This window comes from Podarcis erhardii (assembly GCF_964252035.2).
Source record: "Podarcis erhardii genome assembly, chromosome: 6".
NCBI lineage: Eukaryota > Metazoa > Chordata > Lepidosauria > Squamata > Lacertidae > Podarcis > Podarcis erhardii.
This window is the reverse complement of record NC_138510.1, coordinates 50,258,218-50,268,444: the sequence shown is the minus strand read 5'-3', so window position 1 is coordinate 50,268,444 and position 10,227 is coordinate 50,258,218. Positions and strand designations below refer to the sequence as shown.

General features: G+C 46.0%; 1 protein-coding gene across 3 annotated transcripts; it reads right to left on the bottom strand.

Moving 5' to 3' along the window:
• Positions 1 to 2,597: 2,597 nt before the first annotated feature.
• Positions 2,598 to 9,387, bottom strand: CDC20 (cell division cycle 20). Of its 3 annotated transcripts, none has more exons than XM_081865535.1 (11): positions 9,237 to 9,387; positions 8,331 to 8,550; positions 7,951 to 8,093; positions 6,827 to 6,923; positions 5,370 to 5,498; positions 4,953 to 5,149; positions 4,429 to 4,523; positions 3,596 to 3,827; positions 3,391 to 3,516; positions 3,139 to 3,256; positions 2,598 to 2,976 (listed from the first exon to the last, which is right to left on the bottom strand). In XM_081865535.1, exons 1-11 carry the CDS (start codon positions 9,279 to 9,281, stop codon positions 2,804 to 2,806), a joined length of 1,575 nt encoding a protein of 524 aa, XP_081721661.1. In that variant the 5' UTR covers positions 9,282 to 9,387; the 3' UTR covers positions 2,598 to 2,803. The 3 variants fall into 3 exon arrangements, with proteins under 3 accessions (XP_081721661.1, XP_081721662.1, XP_081721663.1); XM_081865536.1 differs by lacking the exon at positions 9,237 to 9,387 and adding an exon at positions 9,142 to 9,161; XM_081865537.1 differs by lacking the exon at positions 9,237 to 9,387 and adding an exon at positions 9,023 to 9,042.
• Positions 9,388 to 10,227: the final 840 nt, after the last annotated feature.

Sequence of the window (10,227 nt, the reverse complement as noted above, 5' to 3'; positions counted from 1 at the left end):
ATGAGCGCCGCAACCCCAGAGTCGTCCACGACTACACCTAACGGTCAGGGGTCCCTTTACTTTAGTGAAATGAAGATGGGAGAGTGTATTCCAAATGAGACTTTACCTGTATGGCTTTCTATTGGAACTGTTTGGCCTTGCCCAGTCTATTCGCAAATATGGGATAATGAGCTCCGTGGTCTTATGATTAAAAACTATAGGCTGTTCTCATGTGCTCCCTACTGAACAGGCAACAGCATTTACTGCTCAACATATGTATCCTATCTTGACACAAGTGCTCACATCAGCTTATTCAAATTTGACAAGTGTAAACATTTTGGATAGTATGTCTTCTTGTTAATAGTCCTTATGGAAGCGCCATGCTTCTCTAGTTGTTTTAAAACAGCCACTCCAAACTTGAGTAGTTGCTTCAAGTCTTGTTTAGGATCAGGAACAAAGCACTAGTTTTATATATTATAACAACTGTTTCGTTTGCAAAAAGTCTTCCTCTTAGTGAAGTTTAAGAAAACATCCTCAGTTTTAACTGCAGCCCCAATTTGGCCAGATGAGTTTAACTGGAAGGCAGTAGTACAGCTGAACCAACAATTATTTGATGTTGCCTTTTATCTAGAACATTTAAGTTCTACTAACCACAGCAGCCTGTGTGGCTCAGACTTTCTACCAAGCCAGAACTTGGAACACAAGTTCTGACTTAAGTCTGCCCATTCCAGGGCGTAACAGCAACAGTCGCTACTCCTGTACTATTCCTTCATTACAGGTAACGAGTTCTCCATGACAAAGAGCATCTGTAGGGGTCAATGTGGTTACCTATTTTAATTAGTCAATAATATGCACAAGCTCTAGTTTTCATATCTCAGACACAGACCAAGAGACTGCTGTCCATCCCAATTTAGATAAGGCCGCAGAAGCAAATTCCCGTTACTGATGTTAGCTTCTCTTACCATCTGAAGTTGTGACAGAGAGCCATTCTGTATTTCATGGAATCATTGGCAGAAGGAACCTTTTGAGATAATCTACAGATTTCAAATACTATATATCTCCTAAAACACAACAGGAAGTTTAGTTGCAGATATCCTGCAAGTGTTCCTGCTTGTAGGTAGGCTATGGCAGCAAGTCCCATTTAAAAAGAGCTGTGTGTAGCTGATGTGTATAGGATCACACTGTGAGGGGGCACCTAAATTAGCTTTTAAAGTATAAGAAGCTACCCAGTTGTGACGATTTTAATCAAACCATTATCTACACCAGTGATATCCAATTAGCCAAGTACTGCAGATCCCTTGTTTTTCAAAAGCCAAGTCATGGACCCCCTACCACTGAAAATTTTGATATCTCTGGTAGTTTTTGTTACGCGAATGGAGCTGCGGACCTCTATCATCCACAGGCCACCAATTGTGAACCACTGATATACACTGACCAGCAGTGGCCCTCTGTGGTTTCAGACAGGCCCTAGCTAGAGATGGCAGCAGTTGAACCCAGCACCAATGCATGCAAAACAGATTCTCTACCATGGAGCTGCAACCCATCCTCTGGATTTAATCATTATCTCATCTGTTTATATGCTGGAAGTGACAGATTACATGTATTAAAATATGCTGTAAAGAGATGCACAAGGACTTTAAAACTTCATGGATGCATCTACTTCCTTGGTCTATAGTTGGGGATGGGGGAAAATTGTGAAGGGAATGAGGCAGACAGAAACATTCCTCACTGTCAGAGCCTGCCTGCACAGCTCAGTTCCTGGTAGTAAACTGCCTTCCACTAATTCAGCTCCAGCTTTTTTACAGTAAAATACAGGCATTCTTAGTTACTATCATCCCAGGCCCAGAAGCACAACCTCCTTCCAATATCCAGTCCTATAAAGTGCACAACAAAGGTAGCCCGTTGCCCTCCCTACTTTCTGATATTGATTCTAGCTAAGTGGCCCATGTTTCCTATCTTCAGCTATGTGCACATATCAAACAGTTTCTACTTCCTGCTACTCTATTAAATAGTTTTAAGCTTTTGGGTGTGGGTGGGGGAATCTAAAGAGATGGTGATTGAATCCAATAGGATTCAATCACCAAGTATTATATAGTGCTATGTATACGTTTCACCATACCCTGTTTATCCTCAAATCTTACAAAGTTTTAGTACACAGCAGCAAGGATCTTTTTTTAATTGATAAGAACAGTATCTGTATTGGAGAAAGAATATATACTGCAAGCATTTGAACAATAATACAATCTAGAAACCAGATTATCAGAGTAGCTTGATCCAACTATTCTGCCACAATAAGATCTTACAGCCCCCATAAGTGCTTTTGTAGCTACTTCTTAGCCCTATAAGGAATTAAACAGCCCTTGGTAGAAAGTGCATGTTGTATCACTGTCAGTAGCCCAGCTACTGATGGGCACCTTAGCTACACCCAAGATGATAATTGCTCATGACTATTTCCATACACCTTGATGCACAGTACTAGATACCTTATCATTTACTTCAAAACATTAAAAGCTTCATTTTCAACACACCTCATACTTTGTGTATCTGTTGTCTGTATAGGCTAGGGCTGCATATTCTCTTGGGAAACATCAGAAACACTAGATTTAAGATAAGCACTCTGGTCTTCCATCAGTAGTTTATTTGGTTTATTACAAATGATACAGGCCAGATAGCCAGCAACAATTAAATCCACTTTGATATATCAGTCTGTTGCTTTTATCCTAGATATCAACCCCATGCACCAACCCCATTTCTTAAGTGAGAGTGAAATATTTATTAAATTGTTTAAAATTCTGTACACAAAGCAATAGGTTAGAGAGTGGGCTCAGCGGATGCCTTGATGGATAATGCTACTCTTGGTGCTGCTGTCTTTCTCCTTCTTACGGGCTGGGTCCAGCTCGAAACACCGCCAGAGCCTCAGTGTTTCATCTGCTGCTGCTGATGCCACTGTGGACCCATCTGGACTCATAGTCAGGCTTAGCACTCTAGCTGTGTGACCTGGGGAATATTAAAAACAAAGGTGTGCCATTTCCAGCAGACAAGTGGAAGGAACAATGCATGTGTGGCTGTTTCCATTTTATGAAGGCAGCAATACCCACAAATTAGAAGTTGGCTAAATCTGGTACTTCAGCCATTTCCATACCATCTATCTGAACTCACCTTTTAACTCTGTGACCTTGGACATGGATGGGTATTTCCATACCACGAGCTGGTTCTGGGCAAAGCCATGACCAGACACAAGTTCTTTGTAGTTTGTAGACCAAAGTACTGCACACACCTGTCAGACATAAAACAGTGAGTACCAAGAGCCCAAATACATGCTCATGTATAAATTGAAGAGACTGAGCATCAGCTTAGTATCCAGTGCTGAACTGCTCTTTATTTTCCATTGAGAATACTAGGTGAACCTACCTGAGACTGTGCATCCACTGTATTGAGGCAGGTACCCGAGCACACACTCCAGATCCTTATATGCCGGTCACTTGTTCCACCTCCTGTTGCCAGCACATTGGACTGCCATGGACTCCAAGCTACAGCCTAGAAGAAAGGTGTCTTAGGTTAATCTTCCCTATTGCCAGCAACATGTCAAGTGCCTCCTACATAAAGAACTACTTACCTTAACAGCTCCTTGATGCTGCGTGAAAGTCTGCACAGGCTGAAATGATCCACTATCCCCTTGGATGCTTGGCCAGACATTTACCAGGTTATCATTTCCTCCACTGGCCAGATAGCGACCATCAGGTGACCACTTGAGCCCACACACCTCTTGCGTATGGCCAGCAAGTGTTGCCACATGGTGCTCTGCCACACGAACATCATGATGATGAATGTGACCGGTCCGTGACCCGCTGTTAAGAGAGGCATAAGATTTAGTATATAAACCCAAACTCAAGTGCTAAGGACAACCAATATCACCTCTTCACTTAGGAAAGAAAAAAAAGTTCCAGAGAAGGCAGTTTTGCTGTACTCCTGCTGTTATATTTATATCCTGCCTTTTCCCCCAGAACCAGGCCTCAAGCATGAATAAAGACAATAAAGTGATACACACATAAAAGATAATAAATGGAAATTAAACAATAATATTAAACTACATAAAAATATTTAAAAAAAACTAGTAGAAACAGCAATACTATTAAAAGCCCTTTCCTAAAAAACAGTCAGTTCTCAGAAGCGTACTGGAGTAAAAGTCTTCACCTGCCAGCAGAAGGACAAGGAGGGAGCCAGGTCTGACCTCTCTAGGAAGGGGGCTCCAAAGTCTGCAAGCAGCCATCAAGAAGCCCCACCCGCATCACCACCAAACATGCTTGTGAGGGTGGCGTGACAGAAGGGCCTCCCTCAAAGATCTCAGAGCATAGCCAGGTTTGTATAGAAGAATACAGTCCTGCAGATAGGCTGAGCCTAAGCAAGTAATGCTCTCATGAATCCCTTTGTCTGGGATTTGGGCCATACCTGGATAGAATGTGGCTGTTCCAGCTCAGGGAGCTCACACGGGATGAGTGACTGACCATGTTTCGTAGACGCTTCTTCTGCTGGATGTCCCATAACTAGAATCGCCACAGACAATAATTAGTACAACCATCTGGCTAAACTCGAGTATTGCCAGGGGGGTTGGAAATGGAGAAGAGTATATACCAAGACAAGCCCACTTTGCCGAAACCATTTAAAATCAATTGGAGAAATGCAACCAAGCCATGGCCCTCAAAGTCATGCCTCAACCACAAACATACCCACACTTCAGTAGTTCCCGCAACCTGCCGGGTACCTGCTGGTAGCTCGTGGCCCCAAAGAGTAACCACATAACACAGATTCCTGCATTGCAGGGGGGTGGACTAGATGACCCTTGGGTCCCTCCCAACTCTTAAGATTCTATGAACGTCTGGTAGAGATCATGAGTATCTCTGTAAACCATGCCCCTTGGCAAGTAGTCAAGTCAACAATGCTTAATCAAGTCATTAAAAAGGCATAACCCCTACCTGAACCTCTGCGTTACTTGTGCCAATTGCAAGGTAGTTTCCCTCTTTGATCCAAGACACAGAGGAGATGTAGTCATCTGGGTGTTCCATCTGCATGAGCTGGATTATTTCTCGGGACTCGTAGTTCCACAGATACACTGTTTTATCCAGAGCCACAGCCAGGAAGTTGAGGGCGCTCCAGTCGATGAGGTTCAGATCTAAAACAATAGATGAATCGCCACTAGCCCCTTCCTCCTCTGCACACCTCCCCACCCCACATTGTAAGGCCTGACATGGCTCCGATTCCTCTAACAACCCCTCCCTCTCCCTCTAGTAGCCAAGGCAAATACCACATGGAGGCATAAGTCTTCTGCAACACGTTACATCATCGCAGAACTGACAGGGATCCTATAAAATACAAGCACTGTAGCTACTTACAGTAGTCGTTGCGGATGTCTGGGGCATCCAGAATACGGTCTGACATGGAGGCTATGTATCTACCATTCTTCCGAGAGGAGCCTGGTGTGTTCTTCTGGCTGTAGAGCACTTTGAGATTGTTCTGGTATCCTGGGGTGGGGAAGAGTGACCAGGATTACGCAGCCCAAACCAAAGTCAACCATGTATTTGCTTCCACTGTAGTTGACATAGATCTAGTTTCAACTCATTTACCCCAGCTGCTGAAAGGCCTAATAAGTCTTCTAACACATCTGGGTTTTCAGCTAATTCTGTCAAAATGCAAAGCAACTGTGGTAGGCCACCACCACACCATGAACAGATCAAACCATCTGCAAGAGAAGCTTCCTCCTCACAGGCACTGCACTTGAGGTATGCTGTTCTTTCAAGCCAAGGGTGCAACCCTTTGCATACATATGTAGGAGAGAGCTCCACTGAGGAAAATGAAACCTCCAAATAAACATGTACAAGAGCGCACTGCATCAAGGAGGTTAATTCTATTTTTTTTTAAAAAAAAGGAGAACCCTAATTCAAGAAAGGACTTCCCTGCTGCTGTTTCATGTGAAAGACTATGGGTTCTGGTTGGTGACCCGAACCAGCACAATCCTAATAGCTTGAACAAAATGCAAGCAAACCACCTTGTTTTACTAGCATAATACAGAATTACACAAGCGGCAGCCTATAAACCGGAGTCACTGCTAGGCTGCAGACTGGCAACACTACTTTCCTACCACTCAGGAAGGCATAATTGCCTTGAACAATTCTCACTCTGAAGTCACAGCATAGCAGGGCGAGGGTGCCATCCGCATGAACTAGATTAGCAGGAAGCACCACCATAGCATAATAAAATAATAATAATAATAATTTTTTATTTATATCCCACCCATCTGGCTGGGTTTCCTCAGCTACTCTGGGCGGCTCCCAACAGAACATTAAAAACACAATAAAACATCAAACATTAAAAACTTCCCTAAACAGGGTTGCCTTCAGATGTCTTCTAAAAAAGTCAGATGGTTGTTTATTTCCTTGACATCTGGTGGGAGGGCTTTCCACAGGATGGGCGCCACCACCAAGAAGGCCCTCTGCCTGGTTCCCTGGACCTCAGTGTCCGGGTAAAACGATGGCAGTGGAGACGCTCCTTTAGGTATACTGGGCCAAAGCCATTTAGGGCATCCCTTTAGAATCCTTGCTATTTCTACCATCTAAAAAGACCCTGATGTTGGGAAAGATGGAGGGCACAAGGAGAAGGGGACGACAGAGGACAAGATGGTTGGACAGTGTTCTCGAAGCTACTAAAATGAGTCTGACCAAACTGCAGGAGGCAGTGGAAGACAGGAGTGCCTGTCGTGCTCTGGTTCATGGGGTCACGAAGAGTCGGACACGACTAAACAACAAAAATACCTTCAGTGTCTTTCACCCACAAGGAAAGCATCTGGTCCTACCTTCAGGGGCATTCTGAGGCTTTCCACTCAGTCGCAGGATTTTTGCCTCTTCTACATCAAAGCCATTCAGGTTCATTGCCCAGGCTTTCTGATGCTCCTTGGGTTGGAAAAGCAGTCCCATTAAAAAAATAAAAATGAATTAGTAGTTTGTCATACAACAGGAATGGAAAACCTATTATCCCTCCAGATGTTGCTGACCTCAAATTCCCATCAGCCCTAGCCACATGCCATGCTGGCAGGGACTTATGGGAGTTTTGAGTCCCATAACATCTGGAAGGCCAAAGGTTCCCAGCTCCCTTGCTCTTACAGTATAGACAATTAAGCAATTATATGCCTGCAGGCTGACATGAGCAACAAGAGCCAAATCAGAGCTGGAAGGTTTGTATGGCATAACATCTTACCTCATCGTCACCCACACAAGCCAATATACTGTAAAGCAGGAAGCAGGTGAAGATTGGTCAATCTTCTATAATTTTATCCGCTAAACACCACCATCCTAAGATTGGAGATAAGAGTAAAGGGCAGCATTTCCATCCACCCTCACTGGCACTGGAGGGGGGATGAGGAGAAATGCTACCTTTTACCTAAAAACTCTGATCTTGGATGTGATGCTTAACACTAAGATTGGATATACAATCTCTCTGCATGAACTTAAGAGATCCTCTCTAAAGAGCTAGCAGAGGTGCAAGCATACATGTGTGCTACCTGCTTGTGACAAGGGAAAGAAGAGGCACATGCATTTTCTCTCTTGTGGAATTTGTTTGGTTTGCCCTTCCTACTGCTAGAAAGCAACCCCTGGAAATGTGGACAAGTTCAAATCCAATCTTTGGGCTGAAATAGGCTCTCCTGCCCTGTATCACATAGCTTGAGTTATTTACTTAGCTACCCATAAATCGCAGCCTAGGATTGTGTACTGGTCATTCTTGATTTTGTAGCTAATATGAGCAAAATGGCCTGTATAATAGCTGGGTTTCAGAAATCTAGCATGTATTATCACCTGTCTCTTTACAGCTGCTAACCTACTGTCAGGAAGCCTGCTTTGCCAATTATTGGGTGTCAATATCTCCCTGCACCATTTCTATATGGCTTGCACGAGGAACAGTTCTTTAATATCACAAACTCACCTTCTTGGTGGGAGTATCATCAGAGGACTCCTCTTTTGTCAAGAGGAAGCTGGCCACATCCATTTGCATAGCGCTGCGATTAGGAATGTATCTGTCCCCTCCAGTTTTGTTTGGAGTGTTTTGTGCTTTAGAACCAGACTTGCCTACAAGATGGAGAAACAGCAAAAAATCTATTGCATCTATTGATAGATAAGTTTTGATTCATAGAAAGGAGTACTTCTGTGACTATTCCACAGTGCCATCAAGGGATGTAGTGGATTTCCCACAACATCTAGTTGGGGGAAAACCACAAGACAAGCTAATGACATATGCTAGGTCAACCCATAGCCTCAAACATTAAGATGTTTCCTCACCCTCATAAGATACAACAGGAGTCTTACCTGGTGTCTTGGAGGGGGTCTTGCTTGTGCTGTGAGGTCTGTTAGCTGGCTTCATGGGTGAAGGAGCTGTAGCATCTGGGGTATGTCCAGAGCTGGCGGCAGCAGCCTCCTTGGCTTTGCGCTGCCATCGGGCAGGAGGGACATTGGGAATAGGGGCATCTAGCTTCAACAGCCCATGCAAGTCACTCTCAAACAGGAACTGTGCCATGTGAATAGGGCGCTGAGAGGATAAAGCCAGATAAAATAAATAGCAGCTGCAAACAAAAGGCCAACAGAGACCATGCAATACACATCTGCAGTAGGGTTGGGTGAGCACGCATGTTATTCCCCATTCCCAGTCAGTTTGGCCTAGCCCTAAGCTAGCAAGTCTAAATTCGGATCAGATGGAGGCTCACACATTTGAATGCTCCTCTATATAGAAAGCTGCGTTTTTCAAGAAAGGCCATATTGCACCCCCTTCCCATCAAAATTTACTTTTCTAAATGCAAAGGAACTCCCCGACTCTGCGCCCCATGCAGCAGCATCGACCCATGGGAGCCTCCACCTGAAGACACAGGTTCTGCATCTAAGTGGAAAGTTTCTTCGTACTTTACGACCCCCGGAGGTTTCCTGAAAGGGTGCACTGCTTTTATAAGATGCCTTGCGACCCCAGCCGTTTTCAACAGCGGCACTAAAAAGAGTGGCAGGGATACCTTCTTTCTATCTCGGCGTGGTCTACTGCACCATCCATCCACCCAGCCCCAGCCCCGGGAAGCTCCCCGTGCAGGGTGGGCAGCCCCACCCCGGACCACTCGGCAGGAAAAAGCCCTACAGGCGGCGAGGAGATCGAGGGAAGCCAGGCGGGTGCGGAGAGGCCCCACAGCAGCGACGCAGCGGGCCGCCTGGAGGCAAACAAACCGGACTCACCTTTTTTCTCGATCTGGAGGAAACTCTGCCGAGCCCTTCCGCCATTCACGATTTAAATTCGCCTCTCCGAGCAGCGATTGGCCGTTTCGAACGCGCCGGCTGCCGGGAAGCCGAGGCCAACGGGCAGCCTTCGTCTCTCTCATTGGCTTTCCGACGGCGAGGAGGCGGGGCTCTGCTAGGGCAGGTCTCTGGGAGGGAGCCGTGCGGCTCCATGGATAAAGCAGGGGCGTTTTCCTGAGTGCGGGCGCTTCCCATGATGCCTAGCGGCGGTGGCGGAGTGGGGAGGAGGGAGAGAAGAGGGCAGCGGGGTTGCCATGGCGCCGGACGCCGCAATAACGTTCCAAAATTCCAACCGAGGCTTGGAACCGCACGTCCGCTACGGCTCAGTCGCGAGAGGGCCGCGGAATGTTTCGCGCGTGCGCATCGCCCGCCGAGGCATCCCGGGCGGGTGCGCGTGGTGCGGTCAGAGCTCTCCGAAGTCGCTGCTTCCCTAATGAGCCGCCTGCGTCTGCGGCTGAGGACTCTGAGCCACGTGGTGGAATTCGTAGGGCGGATCCTGCCCAACTCTCCAATTTATACAGGGCCATTCGGGAAAGTGATTGCCTTTGGTCGTCTCTTCTTTCCCCCACCCCCCGGGGGAAAAATGCAACAGGAGAAAGCTGCCTTGTATTGACTCAGGCCGTTGGGCCACCTTGCGCAGTACAGTGGTACCTCGGGTTAAGAACTTAATTCGTTCTGGAGGTCCATTCTTAACCTGAAACTGTTCTTAACCTGAAGCACCAGTTTGGTTAATGGGGCCTCCTGCTGCCGCTGCTGCACAATTTCTGTTCTCATCCTGAAGCAAAGTTCTTAACCCGAGGTAATATTTCTGGGTTAGCGGAGTCTGTAACCTGAAGTGTATGTAACCCGAGGTACCACTGTACTGGTCTACGCTACTGGCAGCGGCTCCTCAGAGTTCGAGGACGAAGTGTTTTCCCAGCCCAACGTGAAT

Excerpts from the sequence above, each read along its gene's own strand:
- CDC20 (XM_081865535.1), bottom strand. The coding sequence starts at position 9,281 with ATGGCGGAAGGGCTCGGCAGAGTTTCCTCCAGATCGAGAAAAAAG. Across the intron at positions 5,499-6,826 it reads GCCTCAGAATGCCCCTGAAG|GATACCAGAACAATCTCAAA; the intron begins GTAGGACCAGAT and ends TCCCCACCCCAG. Across the intron at positions 3,517-3,595 it reads AGCATCAAGGAGCTGTTAAG|GCTGTAGCTTGGAGTCCATG; the intron begins GTAAGTAGTTCT and ends CCTTTCTTCTAG.